The sequence below is a fragment of the Marmota monax genome, unplaced genomic scaffold (genome assembly GCF_021218885.2).
Source record: "Marmota monax isolate L192 unplaced genomic scaffold, Marmota_monax_Labrador192_F-V1.1 WCK01_AAM20220418_F8-fsc00019, whole genome shotgun sequence".
In the NCBI taxonomy this organism is placed as follows: domain Eukaryota; kingdom Metazoa; phylum Chordata; class Mammalia; order Rodentia; family Sciuridae; genus Marmota; species Marmota monax.
The window spans coordinates 5,765,001-5,788,915 of record NW_026695242.1 but is presented as its reverse complement, the minus strand read 5'-3'; the positions used below and the strand labels follow the sequence as shown (position 1 = coordinate 5,788,915).

At 37.4% G+C, this 23,915-nt stretch overlaps 2 protein-coding genes and 1 non-coding gene across 7 annotated transcripts in view; 2 read left to right on the top strand and 1 right to left on the bottom strand.

Annotated features, from left to right (window-relative positions):
- Cfap70 (cilia and flagella associated protein 70) overlaps positions 1-23,915 on the bottom strand; it is a 100,088-nt gene that overhangs the window by 37,846 nt on the left and 38,327 nt on the right. For all 5 annotated transcript variants that reach the window (XM_046419630.2, XM_046419633.2, XM_046419634.2 and 2 more), the window contains 2 exons: positions 1,428-1,488; positions 921-1,106 (listed from right to left, as the gene is read on the bottom strand). In XM_046419630.2, coding sequence (XP_046275586.1) covers positions 921-1,106; positions 1,428-1,488 — 247 coding nt within the window. The remainder of the gene's footprint in view (positions 1-920; positions 1,107-1,427; positions 1,489-23,915) is intronic.
- On the top strand, positions 14,494-15,875 carry LOC124075975 (transmembrane protein 165). Its single transcript, XM_046419637.2, has one exon. The coding sequence runs from the start codon at positions 14,714-14,716 to the stop codon at positions 15,680-15,682; it is 969 nt and encodes a 322-aa protein (XP_046275593.1). The 5' UTR covers positions 14,494-14,713; the 3' UTR covers positions 15,683-15,875.
- Positions 17,606-17,712, top strand: LOC124076159 (U6 spliceosomal RNA). The gene has a single exon (XR_006846265.1). It is a non-coding gene; the product is annotated as a U6 spliceosomal RNA (small nuclear RNA).

The window sequence follows — 23,915 nt, the reverse complement described above, 5'->3', positions numbered from 1 at the left end:
TTAGTGGAGCCACATAAATTATGGCTTTCCCTGGCCAGATAAGGACCCTCTCTGAAACTCTAATGAAGCCTCATAAATTCCATGTTGAGATCTAATTTACTCCCTAAGTGCTGGACCATTAATTTACTATATGCCTTTGTGTTATACTTGTCAAAATTCTGTTATCTGTAAGTTCTCAAGACACCTGACCTCTTTTGTAACTTTCTGTGCTATAAAGCTGTGCTCCTGGAGAGCTGCGGGGCTGTCTTCTGTTGCCGTGGTTTTCGGGAGAGACACCCCCAACTGGTAGGAATTACAAGCTTGCTTTAATTTGATTTCAATTGGAGCTGATGGTCTTTTCTTTGAATAGTGGTTTAACAGCTGGGAGTGGTACCCACATACCTGTAATCCCAACAGCTTGGGAAGCTGAGGCAGGAGGATTGTGAGTTCAAAGCCAGCCTCAGCAATTTAGTGAGGCCCTAAGCAACTTAGTGAGACCCTGTCTCTAAATACAAAAAAAAAAGGGGAGGGGATTTGGGGGCTGGGGATGTGGCTCAAGCAGTAGTGCGCTCGCCTGGCATGTGTGCGGCCTGGGTTCAATCCTCAGCACCACATACAAACTAAAATGTTGTGTCCGCCGAAAGCTAAAAAATAAATATTAAAAAATTCTCTCTCTAAAAAAAGGGGGGGGGGGTTGGGGAATGTGGTTCAGTGGTTTAGCGCCCCTGCATTCAATCCCTGATACCAAAACAACAACAAAAACAAAAACTCCCACTCAGAATGGACACTAAACCATTCCAAGACTCTGCAGAAGTAGAGCTTCTACTGATATTCTATCACAGAGAAGTTAGCTGAACATAATCAGAGTCAAAAAATGTTAAGTACATAGAGAAGGTGCTCCATAATATCCCACAGACAAATTAAATAAGTGAATGCTTTACCTTGAGTTGTTCTTTGAAAGCAAAGTATTTTCCAGAGGAGTTAAATTCATAATTGAGCTGGCACTTCTGCTCCTCTAAGGTTTCACTGTCTATGTTATTCCCAACCTGTTTTCCAAACATTCTGTAGTATTCATCGAGAATGGCTTTAGAAATGTTCTTGATCTGAGTGTGGTAATCACTCATTGCCTAGAAAAATGCAAAATGTCTGGTAAAGTGGCCTAAAGAGGTCAAGACCATGGATTGAAAATCTAAAACTGGATTAGGATTTATGTTCAGTAACACTATAAATATAAACTACCCTTTTCTTCCTAACTCAGAGACCACTATCCAAGGGTTAAACAGTATACCACTCACTGTCTACCACTGATCACAAATGGAACCAGAAATGAAAATATGTGATACTTCAAACAGGTTTTCACTCCTTCTGGAAGACACATTGAAGAGTCCACGCCATTTTAAATGTATGCAGTCAATACCTTATGCTTTCATGTCAGTTTTTGCACTTGCCTTCTGAGCACCTCCTGTCCAACGGATAAGGGGAGGCCTTGGAGGAATCATTTCCTTGACCCTGTATGAGGAAAATAAAATATAAAAATTTATTATATAGGGGCAGGTGTTATTGCTCAGCGGTAGAGTGCTGGCATAGCACATGTGAGACCCCTGGGTTTGATTCTCAGCACCACATAAAAGTAAGTAAAATAAAGGTATTAGTCCAACTACATCTAAAAAATAAATATTTAAAAAAACATTTATTATCTTGACTTTTTACAATAAAAGGAACATCAGATCTCATTAGTAATCTTTACCTTAACTAAATGTTAAAAAGCTATTTTTACTTTAAATAAAATGTATTATTAAAGTTTAAAAAATTTATTATCTGCAGGTTTATGTTATCTTATATCTCACCTCCAGAGACTTGGGGTAGAGGAGATCTAAGGACTTTTTCCCTACTACATTTGAACAATGTGCTTCTCTCTCATGTAAAAATCTATATGTGAACCCCAGTATAGTAACTGGTCTATGGACTAGACAGGAAGAAAACAGCTACTCAGAGTGTCTAACTGGTACTTTTGGCTATTTGCATCCTGTATTTTCCCTTACACTCTAAAAAAAAAAATTGCTATTGTGTGCAAATAGCTGCTTGACTGAGGGTTAGATTGCAATGGGTCATGATTTTAGGGATACTCAGTATAAGTCTCTGAAAGCACAAAGATTTAGAAATCTCAGTGATACGGGCAGGTAGAATCTTTTCTTTCCTCTCCATCTAGAATAAAAAGTGTATTATTTATCAAAATTTAGAGAAGTACATGAGATTACAATAATGATAGCAGATTTTAAGCTAAGAAAACACATTTTGTCACCATCAAACTACTTATGCCAAAACTTCTTCCTTCCATTTTCAGAAGATCTTACAAGAATCTAAAAAGAATAAAATAGTGTTTCTCCTATGTACTGATTAAGTATGTTGTATGGACTTGATGACAAATTTGACTAAAGATACAGGGAAATGAGGAACCAATTAATGTGGATATCGAGGACAAGGATATTTCAGGCAAAAGAACAGGAAGTATAAAAGGCCTTGCTGTAAGTAAGAATGTGCCTGGCACATTTGAGCAATAGCAAAGTTTGTGAGAATTAGATGTACAAACCTGGAATTCAGGAGAGAGGTTGAGACTCGAAATAAAAAATTTGGGAGCCATCAGCATATAGATTGTTTAGAGCCCTGAGACTGGCTAAAAAAAAAAAAAAAAAAAAAAAAACAAGGAAATGAGAATAGCTAGAAAATAAGTTCAAGGATTTTGAGTTTTGGGATACTCTAACATTTAAATCCTAGAGAGACAAAGAAGGCCAGGGTAGAAAGAATACAACGTAGAGAGTATAGTTGTCCTAAGAACCAGGTTAAGAAAGTCTATCAAGGAAGACTGAGTAGTTAAATGCTGTTTCCAGCTAACCACTATATTTAACAATGTGGTAGTAATTGATAACCTTGATAAGAACATTTATTTGAAGATAAACATAGTAGTCAGCTTCCCATTATTATAACAAATACCTGAGATAGTCAACTTATAAAAAGAAAAGGTTAATTTTAGCTCAAAGTTTTAGAGTCTTCAGTCCATTGTTAAGCAGACTCATATATCTTTTAGGTCTCTAAGAGAAGGGGGGTAATAGATCATGGCAGGAGCACATGATACAGCAAAGCTGTTCACCTAATGATACCAGATATCAAAGAAAATAAAGAGGAAGACTGTAGGGACACACAATCCCCTTTGAGACCTGAAACTCTAATGACCTGAATCCACCCACTAGGCCCCACCTCTTGAAGTTCACACAACCTTTCAATAGAGTTAAACTGGGACCAAGTCTTTCACACATGGACCTTTGAGGGACAATCTAGATCCAAACTATAGCAATAAATTATTGGAAGTGAACTATCAGATCAAAGGCTTAAAAGATTTATCAGTTTTTATTTAAATAACTATTACCAAATTGCTTTCCAATGGAGTTAGACCAATTGACACTTCCCCAGTTTGCATGAGAGGGTCTGTTTCCAAACCCCCTCATCAACAACAGCATGTTATCAAGCCTTTGAGATCTTCAGCAATTAAAAACATAAGGCATTTCAGGGTAATCTTAATTTCCATTTCTTTTATTATGAAAGTCATTGAGCTTCCTTTCATATGTCAAAGACTGCTTTAAACTTATACATATTCTTAAACAGTGATACAGTTTCTGCAGTTTGGTACATACAGCCAGCAACCAAAGGCAATAATCTTTTATATTATTTGGGGTAATTGGGTATAATTTTCACTACAATTTTTTTTTTTTTTGGTAGTGATGAGGAATGAATCCAGGGCCTTGTGCATGCAAGGCAATACCCCAAAATCATTTGGGATTTGGGTAAGGTAAACGTGGAGGAGAAATCTGCCTTTTATCTCCCTATGGCCTTCCACACCCCCCGGCAAAAAAAAAAGATTACTAATAACCATTTCTTACAAAAATTTCAAGAATATTTATATGTTGACATAAGCATAATTTTAAAAAGTATTGTATATAGTTATGCTAAATGTATAAAAAGTCATGGGACAAAAAAGCCATAAAATTGCTTACGCATTTGCTATAAAATCATTAAGGATGCTTTTATCACTCCATATCACCTATGTAAGGGCCCAAAGGAGAAATCTGTTTTAGAAATTAATACCAGGGAAGCCAGGTGCAGTGGCACATGCCTGTAATCCCAGTGACTTAGGAGGCTGAGTCAGGAGGATCAAGAGTTCAAAGCCAAACATGGATGTGTAACCAATGTGATCCTCAATCTGTACACGTGGTGAAAATGGGAATTCATAACCCTCTTGAATCAAATTTATGAAATATGATATGTCAAGAGCATTGTAATGTTTTGAGCAACCAATAAAAAAAAAAAGAGTTCAAAGCCAGCCTCAGCAATTTAGTGAGGCCCTAAGCAACTCTGCAAGACTCTGTCTCTAATAAAAAAGGATGTGGCTCATCAGTTAATCAACCCCAGGGTTCAATCCCTGGTACAAAAAAAAAAAAAAAAGCAAGAAAGAAAATTAATACCAGGGGGAAGAAATGTGGTCTTAAGACAGGATATAATTAAGATCAGAACTGCAATTAATGAAACTGAGAATTTAAAAAATACAAAGGATCAATAAAAAAAGAGTTGGTTCTTCGAAAAGATAATAAGACTAATAAACCCTTAACCAAATTAACCAAAAGAGAGAAGACCCAAATCAACAAAATTACAGGTGAAAAAGGACATGTCACCACAGACACTTCTGAAATCCAAATGATCATTAGAAACTATTTGAAAATATATATTCCAATAAACTAGAAAATCTTGAAGACACTGATAAATTTCTAGAAATATAGGAGATGCAGTAATGCATAAATTCTTTGTCTGGCTCAATCACATGATTAATCATGACATGACTGACCACCAGACACTTTGATATAAACTAACCCCACATATCAAAGCAGACCCTCTAATGGAGAAACATGATCTTGCTCAATATTTGCCAATCCTTAAAGAAGTTTAGCCCCTCAGAGCTGGGGTTGTGGCTCAGTGGTAGAGCGCTTGCCTCGCATGTGTGAGGCACTGGGTTTGATTCTCAGCACCGTGTATAAATAAATGAACAAAATAAAGGCCCATCAATGTCTAAAAAATGTTTTAAAAAAGAAGTTTAGCCCTTGTGGGTCATACATATACCACCTAATTATGTATCCTAATAAAAACTCAGCCTTAAGCCGTGGCAGCACATCTCACTGGAGTTTGCCTGCATTCTTGCACCCAATTCTGAGAGTGTGTTTATCCAACTTTCTTCTTGAATAAGCTCTCTCTTTGCTAAAAATAGAATTATCCTTAGATTATTTTCTGCAATGGTGTGATGGACCTATATAATTAGTGTGTTTTCTCATTTGTGATTAGAATTTTATAACTTACAGGGTTTCCCTTTTTATTAGATAGCTCAGATTTAATGTCTACTCATTAAAGTTCTATTTAATACTGCCTTCTTTTTGTTCCCATGGCTTTGAGTTTTTAACTCTATTTCTAGATTATCATTACTATTTTTATATATCATTTATGATAAATATGCTCAATTTATCTTTGGAAAGGAGCCAGATGTAAAGTTTAAAAGGTTTAAGGACTCTCTGGTATAAAATATGATGTGTGTCATTATAAACAGATAATTCTCCCTGAAAACATTCAAATTACTAATAAATAACTACAATATGGCTTAAAGTTAAAGGGAGAAACTGTCTCCATCAAAATAGCAAAAAACAATTTAATTATGGTATTAGTGAATGTATGAAGAAACAGCAGTCTCATACATCACTTGTAGAAGGCCACTGGAGATATTTATCAAAAGTTCTAAAAATATGCATAATAGTCTAATGTCAGGCATGGTGGCACACACCTATAATCCTGGCTATTCAGGGCAAAGGTGGGAGGATCTAATAAAAATCTGGAGATGAAAAGTACAACTGATATTTTAAAAGTTCACTAAAAGGGTTCCATAGTAGATTTGATCAGGCAGAAGAAAGAATCAGGCAAGTTTTGGCAATTTAGTGAGACCCTGTCTCAAAAATAAGAAGGGCTGGGATATGGGCATGTAGCTCAGAGGTAGAGCACCCCCAGTACTGGGGGAAAAAAAATCCACAAGATAAAATCCATCATTTTTTTATCCTTAAATTTGAGAACAGTGCTTCTCACATCAAGAAGTAAAGTCTAGATGTCAGAAAAACAACAGCGTACAAAACTCCAAAGTTCTACCCTTCAAACATACACACACACACAAAAAAAAAAACAAACAAAAAAAAAAACTTGGAATACTGCAACTAACTCTGTCAGAATATTGGAAAATTGTCAAAGGTTCACAGCAATCAAGCAAATGTTGACTTAAGAAATAGGGAACATAAAAACGGTAGGAAGCTTTGTGGATTTATACTTGCCTTTGCCCACCAAAGCCCCAGTTCAGAAACAGTCTTAAAGATGGTAGCCTGGGTTTCCAATATGGCATACTGGTCCCTGATTCTGGAGGTAGTATAACAGACCATATTCCCAAATTACTGTATTTATTTTAACCTGTCAGGGACTCCCCGAAGAACTGATGTAAGGCATGGGTCTGTGTTTTCCTTAGAGTAGAAAAGCATTGTTCAAAACCACTGTCAGGTTATTAAAAAAGCAGAGGGTGCTTGGGGCAAAAGATTAGAGTGGAGATATATAATAGACAACCTAAATCCTAGGAGGCAAATCTGGAGAGTACCTTTTGGAAATGAGAGCATTCAAAAGTACTTGTGTTTACTAGAAAATTTAGAAAGCCACATGCATGTCCAGACAGAACACATTCTCTGAAAAGACCTGAGAAACACTGAGCTTTCCACTACTGATCAATTTATAGGCTCAGTGCAAGTATAAAGTAATGGCTGAGGCAAAAATATGGTTAAGGATAGTTTGGTTGTTTGTTTGTTTTGTGGTGGCGGGGATGGAACCCAGGACCTTGTACATGTGAGGCAAGCACTCTACCAACTGAGCTATATCCCCAGTCTAATAGCATGGTTAAATATTAAAGCAATGCCTCAGCACAGAATCATCTACAAGGATTAGCAGAAAGTGGTTTATATTTGTTTGTTTTGTATTAAGGTCCTGGCATTCAAGAAAAATTTAGTCAAAACACTGCCTGAACACAAGTTTACTCAATAATAACAAACAGCAAACACAGAGGAAGGGAGAAACTTGAATTCCAAAGTCACCACAGCATAGTATTCAAATATTCAGTTTTCAATCAAAAAATCATAAACAAAATAAAGAAACAGAAACATATGGCTCTTTCAAAGGAAAATATAAGCAGAAACTCTCCCTGAAGAAGCCCGGATGCCGCAGTCTGGCTGGGCACAAATCACGAGCCACTGAAGCAGGAACAAACTTTATTTTTAAACTGCAGGAAAACACTTCACACAGCTCCCGGGGAATCCTCCCGAACGCGCCAGGAGGCTTGTCCAGGAACCCCCAGCCGGAAATATCTCTCCCGGAAATCCCTCCTCCTGCACTTCCCCAACCAATGGGAACTCTCGGGGAATCCCCGGAAATCCCCATGAGAACTCCAAAATAGTGCGAGAACTCAAAAGTTGCGGCAGAGGCGGATAGTAATGCCTCGCCTGTCAATCAATACTGTTGGCAAAATGCCAGGGGCCATACAGACTCGGCCGTGGCTCTCAGCATCTCCCCCTTTTTGTTTAATTAAACAACAAGCAATGTGGCTTAGGGACCGTGCCTGTTAGGCAGTCCAATTCAACATATGGTCCTTACCCGTCATCGGATGAACTGACCTCTAGGCGTCAGCCTCCTGTCTTAGGTTGGTACCACTGCAATTGGATCATACCCGTCACTGACTACCGGTCCAGCATACAGCCATACTTGTGGATAGGCCTTTGCACCAGTGGGGGGTGAGGTTCTTTGCCTCACCTCTGTTGGCCCCCAAATTTTAGACCAGCACTAGTAGAAGGGAGGAGGATGCAAAATGCCATGACACTAAGCCAATTGAGGGCTCCTTTGAAAAATTGTACCACCGGTGACACCATCAGCAAAAATACTCCAGCACTACCACAATTCGCTGTACCAACAGATAGTTCACAATACATACAAATGATACATAGTCCAGGCAGGGTCTGCAAGCAATTCAAAGCAGAGGAATCTGTCAATATGTCCATTTCCTCCCAAAGTAAATCAACTCCTTAATTGAGCATTACTTGTTGAGTTATTATTCATTGATGCATCAGTTTTTACAGTTTGTTGTGATAACTATCGAAGAAGCTGTAGTTTGGTTTTATCTTTGTCTTCACCGGCACTGGGATGAAGATAGGAATTCTGGCAATGATGCTAAGAAAAAAATTATGTAACATTCCAACAGGCACTAAGAAAACAATTTTTTGAACAATTTACATTATCCTGAACAGAATTATTAAATATAATGAGAAGGAAAGGTGAAAGTAAACAAACAGATCTGTTAACCTCCTTATTTGTTCACATATTAAAACAATTTTCAACAGCTGTTTACCCAATCTAAATTAAACCATTAAAATCACATGAATAAAAAAAATTTGGATCCATTTATTCATGAGCGCTCCTCATATATGATATATGGACATACACACATACAGACATACAACACAAAACAGAAGTGTGCACACATAACATACAACACATAAGACAATAGTAAAGGCCTTGTAGCTTTACCTAGGTGAAATCTCCATTGCAATGCTTAAAAACTCCACAGTCAAAAAATAAAACTGATCAGAAAAACATTATCCTAGGTCTGTATGAGCTCAAAAATAAAATAGAACTTTATGATGTGGGAAAAGGCAAATAATAAAATAAATATTGAAAAAAACATCCTGGTTAATCACCGTCGCAGATGTAAGAATAGCCAAACTGGAGTTCTGGATATCAGCTGTTATGGATTTGAGTCAAATCATCTTCCTTTTGGCCTGTAGAAATTGTTTTAGTTAATCTCTCTGGAATCCAAATCGGCTGCTGTTCTCCCTGTGGAAAAACACAAACAGAACCCCGACTCCAGACAATCACTGGGTCAGGACCTTTCCATTGTCCTGTTAGAATATCCTTCCAAAGTACCTTAGGCTTATGTACATTTTTTGGACACATATGCCTTTCCGCAGCACTAAGCCCTGAGGAATCCAAATTTAAAAAGTTTAGAGTAAAAAGGGTTATTTTAAGTTTATCTTTGGGTGACATATACCCCTTTCCAATTCCCTCTTTTTGCTTTAGTAAGTACATTTTAATAGTTTGATGAGCTCTTTCAACTATGCCTTGTCCCTGTGGATTGTATGGAATTCCTGTTATATGAGTAATGCCAAATGATGAGCAAAATTGTTTAAAAGAGGTAGAAATATAACCAGGACCATTATCTGTTTTTAACTGTTTTGGAACGCCCACAGTGGCAAAATTTTGTAAGCAATGAGCTATAACATCTTTAGTTTTTTCTCCGGAATGAAGGGAGCCCATCAAAAATCCGGAAGAAGTATCAACTGTAACATGCAAATATTTTAATTTTCCAAATTGTGGCAAGTGTGTGACGTCCATCTGCCAAATATGGTTAGGTATCAGTCCTCTAGGATTGACTCCAAGATTAACTTGTGGTAAAAAGGTCACACAATTTTGACATTGTTTTATTATTTGTCTAGCTTGTTCCTTAGTTATTTTAAAACGCTTTTGTAAAGTATTAGCATTGACATGGAACCTTTTATGAAAATGTGTAGCTTCTTCTAGTGTAGAGAAAATATGTATGTCATGTGTAGTTTTATCTGCTAAATCGTTGCCCAAACTAAGGGCTCCAGGCAATCCTGTATGTGCTCTGATATGTCCTATAAAGAATGGATCTTTTCTGTCCCAGATTACACTTTGTATAGCAGAAAACAAAGAGAAAACAGTAGAGGAAGGGGAAATCCTGCCAGCATCTTCAAGGGATACTATAGCATTAACTACATACTGACTATCAGAGAATAAATTAAATACAGAATCTTTAAACATCACAAAAGCTTGTAAAACTGCATTAAGCTCTACCTTTTGAGCTGATTGTTTGGGTACTAAAAATGTAAAAGTTTGATCAGGGGTAACTACTGCTGCTGTACCATTATTTGACCCATCAGTGAATACATTTGGAGCATTCATGATAGGGGTTTTTCTTGTCATTTTTGGAAAAACTACAGGATGCGAAGACCAAAAAGACAACAAAGGATTAGATGGTAAGTGATTATCAAATGAAACATTAGATTTACACATGATTATTGCCCAAGTATTTAACTCATTAGCTAACTCATCAATTTGATCCATAGTATATGGAGTAATAATTTTATTGGGAGAAATTCCAAACACTCCCTTTGCTGCTTTTATTCCTTTGAGTATTAATTGTCCTACAGCCTCAGGATACCTAGTAAGAATAGTGTTAGGAGAATAAGATAAATGTATCCACAATAATGGACCTTCTTGCCAAAATACTCCTGTAGGAATATTTTTTGTTGGTATTACAATAAATAATAAAGGCAAAGTTATATCAATTCTATCCAAATGCATATTTTCCATATATGTTTCAATAATTTTTAATGCCTTTCTTGCTTCAGGCGTTAACATGCGGGGTGAATTTGGATCTGATGGACCTTTTAGGATATCAAATAAAGGTCCCAACTCTCCTGTTGGTATGCCTAGATAAGGCCTTATCCAATTTATGTCTCCTAATAACTTTTGAAAGTCGTTAAGTGATTTGAGTTGATCTACTCGTATTTGAATTTTTGGTGGACGGACCATGGTTGAGGATAATAGAACTCCTAAATAATTAATTGGAAAATTTAATTGTACTTTATCTATTGCTATCTCTAGATTATAATTTTTTAATAAATTTGTAAGTGTGGCATAACATTCTAGCAATGTGTTTTTATCTTTGTGTGCTAACAATACATCATCCATATAGTGAAATATTTGTAGTTTAGGATTTTGATTTCTAAGTGGCTGGATTGCTTTGTTAACATAAATTTGACACATAGTTGGGCTGTTAGCCATCCCTTGAGGGAGTACTTTCCATTCATATCTCTGATCAGGACCTTCATGATTCAGTGCAGGGATAGTAAATGCAAAATGTGGACTATCCTCAGGATGAATTGGAATTGAAAAAAAACAATCTTTAATATCTATAGCTAAAACGTACCAGGTTTTTGGCAAAGCAGACAATTGAGGAATCCCTGATTGAGCAGGTCCCATAATAACCATCTCATTATTAATGGCTCTTAAATCTTGCAATAATCTCCATTTACCAGATTTCTTTTTAATGACAAAAATGGGAGTATTGTAAGGAGATACGGAAGGTTGTATATGTCCCTCCGCTAATTGTTGTTTGACCAGGTCATGGGCTGCTTGTATCTTTTCTTTAGTCAGGGGCCACTGAGGAACCCATACTGGTCTATCTGATTTCCAAGTAATTTTTATTGCCTCAGTGACCCCTTCTGAAAACCCAGTCCATGTCTATTTATTCCCTGATCTATCTGAATTGGTGCTGCTATGCCTTGTTCTCCTAATCTTTTTTCTTTCCTGAAACCTTGTCTAGCCCTAATAGTGGGCGCATTTGGATTGATGTTATTTGTTAATGTCAAACCTAATTGATCTAGGACATCTCGTCCCCATAAATTTATAGGAAGATGATCCAATACATATGGCTGTATAGTTCCTTCACATCCTTCAGGATCCTTCCAATCTAATACCATTGCACTTCTATGGGGATTAGTCGCCACTCCTAGGCCTCGAAGCGTTTGAGTGGCTTGTTGTAACGGCCAATGTTTTGGCCATTCTTGACGAGATATGATGCTAAGGTCTGCACCTGTATCCAGTAGTCCATTAAATTCATGTCCTTGAATATTTAGTTTTAGCATGGGACGAGAATCTAAATTTAAAGACAGCATAGCCCAATCTACACCTGTGGAGCCTAATCCCCTGGAACCTCTTTCTATAGTACTACTGGAAAATTTATCATGTAGGCTGGGTATTATTAATAACTGTGCTATTCTATCTCCTGGTGAAATTACTGATATACCCTTTGGAGAGCTAGCTATAATTTTTATTTCACCTTCATAATCGGGATCAATTACCCCGGGACATATCATAAGTCCTTTTAGCGTAGAAGAACTGCGTCCTAACAATAAGCCTACTGTTCCTTGGGGAAGAGGTCCTTTTACTCCTGTGGGAATGATTTGAACTCCCATCTCTGGAGTTAGTACTGCTCTGGCGGAGGCGCAGATGTCCAACCCTGCGCTCCCTCTGGTTCGTCTGATGAGAGATCTGATGGATAATGTGTCCTGGGCACTACCCTGATGGTGTTGCTGGGTTCCTCCATGGTGTTTCTGGGTTCCTCCAGTGCCCCGTACATTTGTGGTCGTGGGCCCCGGAGCATTGGGCCCCCCTGTCCGTTTTTTGGCAATGGAGCTCGATGCCTTTCTCCACGATATCGTGGGTAAACACTTGGTCCTTGTCTGTTTTTTGATAACGGAATACCCTCTATGGTGGTTTGAGAACGGCATTCATTAGCCCAATGTTTCCCTCTACGGCATCGTGGGCAAATACCCGGTATTCTATTCGTTTGATATCTAGCTTTGTTAAACCCTCCTCCTATGGGGCAACTCCTTTTAAAATGTCCTGTTTGATCACAATTATAGCATGTTTTTGGCCTGGCATCTAAAGCCTGTTGTACTGCTGCTAAGACTTGCCCTTGTTCATTAATGTCTCTACATAATTTAATATATGTGTTTAAATCTTCATGTCTCCATGGTCTAATGACCTCTCTGCAACAACGATTTGCTTGGTCATAAGCCAGTTGTTTTATAAATGGCATTGCCTGTTCTGTATCCCCAAAAATTCTGGAAGCTGCTTGAATAAGCCTATCTACAAATTCAGCGTAAGGTTCATTAGTTCCTTGTATTACCTTAGATAATTGACCTTGTAAACCTCCATGCCCCTGTAAAGTTTTCCATGCCCTAACCGCATCTACAGCAATTTGTGCGTATACGCCAGGATCATATTCAATTTGTTGCCGTTGACCCTCATAAGGCCCTTTTCCTAACAACATATCTAGATTTCTTTGAGGGTAACCGGCTGCTGCATTTCGTCTAGCTGTCTCCCTGCAAAATTCCTCATTGGCAACCTTCCATAACAAATATTGTCCTCCATTTAGCACAGATTTACACATACTAGCCCAATCTGCTGGCGTCATGTCCAAGTTGGTAATGGATTCGACCATGCTTACAGTGAACGGTGCTTGAGGACCATAGGTTGTTACAGCCTCCTTTAACTGCTTCACTGTTTTGAAATCTAAAGCACGGTGAATTCGCTGCCCTCCTGCCTGCTCAAGTACAGGGCATGCTAATCTTTGAGGTCCTGTCTCAGGATCCCATCTATCAACTACGGGGTTTGAGGGCCACTCAGCTATCTCCATAGGGGGAGCTGTTGGTTGAATTACGCCCTCTGGTGATAGAACGGTGTTAGTAGCAGCCTCCTGTTGTAGCTTTTTCCCTAATAGCTGTTTCTCCTCTAAGCTTTCTTCCTTTAAATTTTCTTCCTCTGTCTGACTAGCTTGAGAGACCTTCTCTTTTGCTTGATCTAAAATGTCTTTCTCCATGATCTGAACCTCTAACAATTTACTTAACACTCTTTCAGTTTGTTTTTTACTAATTTCTAATCTGTTATAAAGATAACGCAACCCAGTAAGATAACACAAAACAAAACCGAAACAGGATGAAACAAAAACGGAACAAAAAATCGTTGTATCAATTTTCCTATTTTCTTGACATGTGCATTTGTGGTCTATTTCTATCTCTTCCTCAGGGGTGAACAACTTCAAACCTTGAGCCAACCATTTTTCCCAATCGGCCTGAGAAAATTCTAGGGATAGGCAGCTTGAAACAAACACAAAACAAATCAAAACAAGAACACATTGTTTTTTAAAATGGTCGCCCATTCTCTCGCCTTCCCTTAGGGGCAAGCAATTTCACTTACCCCGAAGCTTCAGACGTCCCCCGTACGGGCCACCAAATGCCGCAGTCTGGCTGGGCACAAATCACGAGCCACTGAAGCAGGAACAAACTTTATTTTTAAACTGCAGGAAAACACTTCACACAGCTCCCGGGGAATCCTCCCGAACGCGCCAGGAGGCTTGTCCAGGAACCCCCAGCCGGAAATATCTCTCCCGGAAATCCCTCCTCCTGCACTTCCCCAACCAATGGGAACTCTCGGGGAATCCCCGGAAATCCCCATGAGAACTCCAAAATAGTGCGAGAACTCAAAAGTTGCGGCAGAGGCGGATAGTAATGCCTCGCCTGTCAATCAATACTGTTGGCAAAATGCCAGGGGCCATACAGACTCGGCCGTGGCTCTCAGCACCCGGACATGGGACTTACTATACAAGGATATTAAATCAAACTGTCTTAAATATTCTCAAAAGAATTAAAGGAAACCACAAATAACAGATGAGGAGAAACCAGTAAAGAAATATATGAAGGGTGTGGCCTCCGCGGGTGAGGGTGGCTGCCCGTAGTGCAGCTGCGGACGCGGCCTGCCTCCGACCTCTCCCGGTCTTCTCCCACCACCCGCATGGTTCGGGCTGCTCACTGAGCGGCGGCGGGGCGTGACGGACGCGCCGCCCAGACGGCTCCGGGTCGCAGCTTGCAGTCACCGGCACTTCCTCCTGCGGCGCCCGTGCGCGGGCGGCTGGGCGGGCGGGATGGCGGCCCGGGGTAGCGGCCGCGCATCGGCGCCCCGGCTGCTTCTGCTCCTGCTGGTTCTTTTGCTGGGGTCCGCGGTCGGGGTCCGGGCCGGGCCGGAGGAAGACCTTAGCCACCGGAACAAGGAACCGCCGGCCGCTGCCCAGCAGCTGCAGCCGCAGCCCGCTGGCGTTCAGGGGCCCGAGCCGGCCCGGGCCGAGAAAGGATTTACACCAGCAGCCCCAGTTCACACAAATAAAGAAGACCCAGCTACCCAAACCAATCTGGGATTTATTCATGCATTTGTCGCTGCCATATCAGTCATCATTGTGTCTGAATTGGGTGATAAGACATTTTTCATAGCAGCCATCATGGCGATGCGCTATAACCGATTGACGGTGCTGGCTGGGGCTATGCTTGCCTTGGCCCTGATGACCTGCTTGTCAGTTCTGTTTGGCTATGCCACCACCGTCATCCCCAGGGTGTACACATACTATGTCTCAACTGCATTATTTGCCATTTTTGGCATTAGAATGCTTCGGGAAGGCTTGAAGATGAGCCCAGATGAGGGTCAAGAGGAACTGGAAGAAGTTCAAGCAGAATTAAAGAAGAAGGATGAAGAATTTCAACGAACCAAACTCTTAAATGGACCAGGAGATGTTGAAACGGGTACAAGCACAACAATACCTCAGAAAAAGTGGCTGCATTTTATTTCACCCATTTTTGTTCAAGCTCTTACACTAACATTCTTAGCAGAATGGGGAGATCGCTCTCAACTCACTACGATTGTTCTGGCAGCTAGAGAGGATCCCTATGGTGTAGCAGTGGGTGGAACAGTGGGACACTGCTTATGCACTGGATTGGCAGTAATCGGAGGAAGAATGATAGCACAAAAAATCTCTGTCAGAACTGTGACGATCATAGGAGGTGTCGTGTTTTTGGCGTTTGCATTTTCTGCACTATTTATAAGTCCTGATTCTGGTTTTTAACACACTATTTGTTCATCTGTATTTAGTCTAAGATAGGTAACTACTGTCATTCTGTACATAGTGTACATTACAACTAAAAGCAATGGAAAATACTGTATTTTGTAGCATTGATTTTTGAGTTTGACCCATTTAATGAAAGTATTATGTCCAAAAAAGATAATCACTGATTTGTAAAATGGATTTTTAAAAGAAACCCGACTTCTCAGTGTGGACTTTTTGCAACATAATTGTCAATATAGTCCCCATTTCTGTTTGGTATGTGTAGAACCATTGTGCAATGGGGTCTACCACTTGATTTTCTTTCAACATGACCCCTTTATAAGGAATATATTCTCCTTGGTCACTGAGGCATTTCAGATGTTTACCTTAAAAATTTCCTTGTGGAAAGAATGAATGAATTTCTTTTAAAAAAATATTTCCCTTAGCCACTAAGCAGTAGTTTAATCATGTCTTTTCAAAATTAGATTGTTTTTAAAGAGACAAATAAGGTAATAATTACTATAGCAATTAGAATTGTTTGCTAAGTCCATTCTTTTTTTTAATTGGGTAGGACACCCAATATGAAAATAGTCAATATTTGACAATGTGGAATTACCAAATTAAAAGAGAATACTATGAATGTATTCATATTTTTTCTATATTGAATAAACAATGTAACATAGATACAATGTAAATAAAAGTGGTATGACCAGTGAAAAAAAAAAAAAAAAAAAAGAAATATATGAAGAAAATGAGACTATCAATAGGGTCAGAAATTATAAAAAGGATCTAATAAAAATCTGGAGATGAAAAGTACAACTGATATTTTAAAAGTTCACTAAAATGGTTCTATAGTAGATTTGATCAGGCAGAAGAAAGAATCAGTAGATGTGAAAACATGACAACTGAAATAATTAAATCTAAGGAACATAAAGAATAAAGAAAAGTCCAAGGAGCTTAAGATATGTGAGATACTTTCAAGCTAACTAACATGTACATACTAGAAGTCACAGAAGAAGAAAAGAGGAAGAGGCAGAATTTTCAAAAAATAATGCCCCCGAATTCCCAACTTTGATGAAAGACATGAATCTCCCCATCCAAGAAGCTTAACAAACTACAAGCAGCATAAACTCAAAGGGATCCACATAATAATACTTTATATTCAGACTGTCAAGCAAAGACAAAGAGAAAATAACAAAAGCAGGGAGAACAGAGCAACTTATCACGGACAAAGGATCTTAATAAGATTAACAGCTGGGCTTGGATTGTGGCTCAGCGGTAGAGTGCTCACCTAGAAGGGCGGACCCAGGTTCGATCCTCAACACCAAATAAAAAATAAAGGCATTGTGCGGTGTCCATCTACACCAAAAAATAAATATTAAAAAAAAATATTAACAGCTGATTTCTCATTAGAAACCATGAGACCAGTAAGCTGTGGTAGCAAACATTTGTAATCCCAACTATTCAGGATGTTGAGGAAGGAAGTTCACAAATTTGAGGACAGCCTGGGAAACTTAATGAGATTCTACCAAAATAAGATTTAAGAGGGTAATAAAATAAAAGACAAAAGAAACCATGAGGGCAGAAAACACTGGGGTGATGTACTTAAAGCCTGACAGAAAAAAATCACAAACCAAGAATTCTATATTCAGCAAACTATCCTTCAAGAAGAAAGAAGAAAGTAAGACAATCTCAGATAAAACAAGAGCTAAGATAAGAAATTCTAAAGAGAGTACTTCAGGCTGAAATAAATGGATAATAGTCAATAACTCAAAATCAAATGAAAAAACAAAGGACACTAATAAAGATAAATACAAGAGGCAATATTATTGCAATTTTGGTTTGTGACTCTTCCCTTATTTTTAATAAATGAAATCATACAATATGTGACTTTTATGTCTAACTTTTTTTACATAGCATAATATCTTTAAGATCATCTGTGTTGTGCTCGCTTCCGCAGCACATATACTAAAATTGGAACGATACAGAGAAGATTAGCATGGCTCCTGCGCAGGGATGACACGCAAATTCGTGAAGCGTTCCATATTTTTTTGAACAACCAACAATAAAAAATTTTAAAAAAAAAAAGAATATAATATACAACAAAGTTGAAAACGGAATAAAAAAATTAATTGGTTTTAAAATGAGAAAATAAAAAAATATATATAATATAAAAAAAATCATCTGTGTTATAGTATATATCAGTATTTCATTCCTCCTATAGCTAAATAATATTCCTATATATATCACATTTTTTCATTTTTTAATTTGTTACATATGACAGCAGAATTCATTATAATTCATATTACACATATAGAGCACAATTTTTCATACCTCTGGCTGTAGAGATACACCATTTATGTCTTCATACATGTACTTAGGGTAATGATGTCCATCTCATCCCACCATCTTTCCTACTCCCATGGCCCCTCCCTTTCCTTCCCTCCCCTTTTCCCCTTCACCCTATCTAGAGTTCATCTAATCATCACATGCCACCCCCACCACATTATGAATCAGCATCCTTAAATCAGAGAAAACATTTGGTATTTGTTTTTTGGGGATTGGCTAACTTCACTTAGCATTACATTCTCCAACTCCATTCATTTACCTGCAAATGCCATGATTTTATTCTCTTTTAATGCTGAATAATATTCCATTGTGTATATATACCACATTTTCTTTATCCATTCAGCTACTGAAGGGCATCTAGGTTGGCTCCACAGTTTAGCTATTGTGAATTGTGCTGCTATAAGCACTGATGTGGTTGTGTCCCTGTAGTATGCTGTTTTAAGTCCTTTGGGTACAGACCGAGGAGAGCGATAGCTGGGTCCAATGGTGGTTCCATTCCCAATTTTCCAAGAAATCTCCATACTGCTTTCCATATTGGCTACACCAGTTTGCACTCCCACCAGCAGTGTATGAGTGTACCTTTTCCCCACATCCTCGCCAACACTTATTGTGGTTTGTCTTCATAATAGTTGCCATTCTGACCAAAGTGAGATTATTTGATTTGTATTTCTCTAATTGCTAGAGATGTTGAACATTTTTTCATATATTTGTTGATTGATTGTATATCACCTTCTGAGAAGTGTCTGTTCATCTCCTTGGCCCATTTATTAATTGGGTTATTTGTTTTTTTGGTGTTTAGCTTTTTGAGTTCTTTATATACCCTAGAGATTAGTGCTCTCTCTGATGTGCAAGTGGTAAAAATTTGCTCCCAAGATGTAGGCTCTCTATTCACCTCACTGATTGTTTCGTTTGCTGAGAAGAAGCTTTTTTAGTTTGAATCCATCCCATTTATTAATTCTTGATTTTAATTCTTATGCTATAGAAGTCTTATTAAGGAAGTAGGGCCCTAATCCAATATGATGGAGATTTGGGCCTACTCTTTCTTCTATTAGATGCAGGAGCTCCGGTTTAATTCCTAGATCCTTGATCCACTTTGAATTGAGTTTTATGCATGGTGAGAGATAGGGGTTTAATTTCATTTTGTTGCATATGGATATCCAGTTTTCCCAGCACCGTTTGTTGCAGAGGCTATCTTCTCCAATGTATGTTTTTGGTGCCTTTGTCTAATATAAGATAATTGTAATTTTGTGGTTAAGTCTCTACGTCCTCTATTCTGTACCATTGGTCTACCAGTCTGTTTTGGTGCCAATACCATGCTGTTTTTGTTACTATTGTTCTGTAGTATAGTTTAAGGTCTGGGATAGTGATGCCATCTGCTTCACGCTTCTTGCTAAAGATTGCTTTAGCTATTCTGGGTCTCTTATTTTCCCAGATAAATTTCATGACTTCTTTTTCTAGTTCTATGAGGAATGTCACTGGGATTTTGATCAGAATTGCATTAAATCTGTATAGTGCTTTTGGTAGTATGATAATAGTTTGACAATATTAATTTTGTCTATCCAAGAACAAAGTAGATCTTTGCATCTTCTAAGGTATTCTTTAATTTCTTTCTTTAGCGTTCTATAGTTCTCATTGTAGAGGTATTTCTTTCATTAAGTTGATTCTCAAGTATTTTATTTTATTTTATTTGAGGCTATTGTATGGGGTATTTTCCTCATTTCCCTTTCAGAGGATTTGTCACTGATATATAGAAGTGTCTTTGATTAATGGGTGTTGATTCTGTATCCTGCTACTTTGCTGAATTCATTTACTAGTTCCAGAAGTTTTCTGGTAAAATTTTTTGGGTCTTGTTGGTATAGGATCATATTGTGGGTAAATAGTGCTAATTTGGGTTCTTCTTTTCCTATCCAAATCCCTTTAATTTCTTTAGTCTAATTGCTCTGGCCAGTGTTTCAAAAACTATGTTAAATAGAAGTGGTGAGAGAGGGCATCCCTGTCTTGTTCCAGTTTTTAGAGGGAATGCCTTCAGTTTTTCTCCATTTAGAATGATGTTGGCCTGGAGGTTAGCATAGATAGCTATTACGATGTTGAGATATGTTCCTGTTATCCCTAGTTTTTTTCTAGTGTTTTGAACATGAAGTGGTGCTGTATTTTGTTGAATGCTTTTTCTGCATCTGTTGAGATGATCATATGGTTCTTATCTTTAAGTCTATTGATGTGATGAATTACATTTATTGATTTCCATATGTTGAACCAACCTTGCAACTCTGGGATGAACCCCACTTGCTCATAGTGAACTATGTTTTTGATATGTTTTTGTATTCTATTTGCCAGAATTTTATTAAGAATTTTTGCATCTATGTTCATTAGAGATATTGGTCTGAAGTTTTCTTTTTTGATGTGTCTTTGCCTGGTTTTGGAATCAGGGTGATACAGGCCTCATACAATGAGTTTGGAAGTGCTCCCTCTTTTTCTATTTCCTGGAATAAATTGAAGAGTATTGTTATTAGTTCTTCTTTAAAGGTCTTGTAGAACTTGGCTGTGTATCCATCCAGTCCTGGGTTTTTCTTGGTTGGTAGGCTTCTGATAGCATCTTCTATTTCATCACTTCAAATTGATCTGTTTAAATTGTGTGTATCACCCTGATTCAACTTGGGAAAGTCACATGACTCTAGAAATTTGTTGATGCCTTTGATGTTTTCTATTTTATTGGAGTACAAGTTTTCAAAAATAATTTCTAATTATCTTCTGTATTTCTGTAGTGTATGTTGTGATATTTCCTTTTTCATCACATATGTTAGTAATTTGAGTTTTCTCTCTCCTTCTCTTTGTTAGCATGGTTAAGGGTCTGTCAATTTTATTTATTTTTTCAAAGAACCAACTTTTTGCTTTGTCAATTTTTTCAATTTATATGTCAAGAGCTTAGTAATGTTTTGAACAACTAATAATAAAATTTTTTTTTTCAATTGTTTCTTTTGTTTCAATTTCATTTATTTCAGCTCTGATTTTAATTATTTCCTGTCTTTTGCTTTTGGTGTTGATTTGTTCTTCTTTTTCTAGGGCTTTGAGATGTAATGTTAGCTCATTTATTTGTTGACTTATTCTTCTTTTAAGGAATGAACTCCATGTAATGAACTTTCCTCTTAGTACTGCCTTCATGGTGTTCTCTCTTCTTTTTAGAACGCAAATATATAAGATAATAATTATAAATCTATGTTAACAGACACATAATAAAGATGTAATCTGCAATGGTAACAATATAAAAAATATAAAGGAGAGCGATCCACCACGTGTCTGGAAAGCATGGCGCCTCCAGTGGGTGTAGCACCTCCAGGCTTTGGATGATGATTGAATGGTATTGGCTGTGGATTTGTGAAACCCATCATCTTAAAATATTGAGCTTAAGGATTTTTGTGATGAAATTTCTGTAAATGGTGCAGTCTCTGCTTCAGTTTCTGAAGCTGGAAAAGGACCCTCTAGCAGCCACATTGTGGCAGACACCATGGACCTGAACCCCAAGTGGAATCTTCCATGTGTCTGCTCAGCAAAGTAACTAACTGCAAATTGCTTTGCCAGAAGTTACCAGGGAAGTTGTGATTGGGGTGAGATTTAACAAGCTTGAAAACTCGCCCCAGCTGCGTACAGCCTGCCAAGTAAAGCAAAGTGAAGAAGTGGGTCAGCAGATGGGAAAATCCACATTGTTATCATCTGCTTCCAAGGGGCTCAACCAACTCAGGTTATCTCCCAGTGGTGCCAGACAGGATCTGCACAGCCCTGCTTCTGCTAATGCCTATGAGTTAATCCTACCCAAATAGAATCATAAGAATCTTCAAAACTAGCCAAGGAATTTGAGTGACTGAAATTACCATCACCACTTTTAGCAGCTAGTAAAGTTGGGGTATAACTAAAAAATATCTGAACTTCAGTTTAGGTGGTCTAGGTATAATCTCATTATAGATGAGACTGCAGTAATTGTAAACTGAAATTGTTAATGTGCATACATTGTTGTAGGAAGCTAAGGGGAAACAATGCTTGGCCTCAAAAAGCATTTCTCGGTGGATTTCCTGTGAAGTCATTGTTTCACTTAAAATTTTGAAGCACAATTAAAGGTTCTTCTATTTTATATTTTTTAAAAATTATATATATTTATATATATAATAATATATATTATATATAAATATATATATATTTATATAAATATATATATATATAAGGAGAGGAGTAGAGATGTATAGAAGCAGTGTGTATAGTATCAACATTAAGTTGGCATTATTCAAGTTATGTTGTTAACAAGCTTAAGATATCACTTTGTAGTTCCCAAGATAACCATTGGAAAACAACTTTAAAAATATACAGAAAAAGACAGAAGATGGGAACCCAAATAATACACTGAAAAAAAATCAACTAATTAAAAAAGGCAGTAATGAAGGAATAGAAGAAAAAAATTTAAGACATGTAAAATCATAAGTAATAGCATAAGTAAATTCTTCGGAAATAATCACATTAATTATAAATTGTTTAAAGTTTCCCACTAAAAGGCAGAGATCAGCAGATTAGATTTTTTTTAAACAGGATCTATCTGATGATTTCAAGATACTCTCTTCAGATATAAACACATAAGTGGGTCAAAAGTAGAAAGATAAAATCAGATATTCCATGGAAATCATAACCAAAATTGCGGTGGTAGCTAGATTATTGTCATACAAAATAGATTTGAAATCAAGAGTTCACAGGTAAGCTGGGGTTGTTGCTCAGTGGTAGTGTGCTTGCTTAGCATGTGTGAGGCACTGGGTTCAATTCTCAGCACCACATATAAATACATGAATAAAATAAAGGTCCATCAACATCTAAAAAAAAAAAAGAGCTTGCAAGAGACAAAGAAGGATATTATCTATTGATGAAAGGCTCAATACAGCAACAAAATATATATAATAATTACATTGAACAGAGTCCCAAAATATGTAAAATAAAAATTGACAGAATTAAAGGGGAAAACTGACAGTTCCACAATAATAATTATAGGCTTCAATACTCTACTTTTAATAATAGAACTGGACAGGAAGTTAAAATATAATTAGAGGATTCAAACAACACCATGAACCAATTAGACCTAATAAATAGGACACTCTGAATATGTACTCTTCTTAAGTGCACATGAAGTATTATTCAGGATAGGTCATATGTCAAGCCACAAAATAAATCTCAAAAAACTGAAACCATACAAAGTATCTTTTATGATCATAATGGAATAAAACTAGAAATCAGTAACAGAAGGAAGAATGGAAAATTCACAGATTCATAGAAATTAAGCAACACACACAAACAACCAACAATTCAAAGAAAAAAGTTAAGGAAGGAAAAACACCTTGTGATAAATGAAAACAAAACTACAATATGTCAAAATTTATCAGATGCAGTAAACATGATGCTCACAAAGAAATTTATAGTTTAAATATATACACTGAAAAATAAGAAAACTCTCAAATCAACAACCTAACTGTACACCTTAAGGAAGCAGAAAAAGAAGTGCAAACTATGCCAAAAGCTAGTAGAAGCAAGATAATTAATCAGATTGGAGAAAAAATATCTAATAGAAAAACAATAGGGAAAAATCAATGAAATACAAATGCAGATTTGTGGAAAAGATCAACAAAATTGACAAATCTTTAGCAAGACTAAGAAAAAAAAAGGAGGGAAGATTCAAATCTCTGAAATCAGAAATGAAAGTGCTGGTGCATGCCTATAATTCCAGACTTGATAGGCCCAGTCAGGATCACAAGTTCAAGGCCAGCCTCAGCAATTTAGCAAAGACCTAAGCAGCTTAGCAAGATCCCCATCTCAAATTAAATACATTAAAAAGGGCTGGGGATGTGGCTCTATGGTTAAGTGTCCCTGGGTTCAATCC

Bases quoted from the DNA above. Each gene is read 5' to 3' on its own strand.
- LOC124075975 (XM_046419637.2), top strand. From the start codon at position 14,714: ATGGCGGCCCGGGGTAGCGGCCGCGCATCGGCGCCCCGGCTGCTTCTG.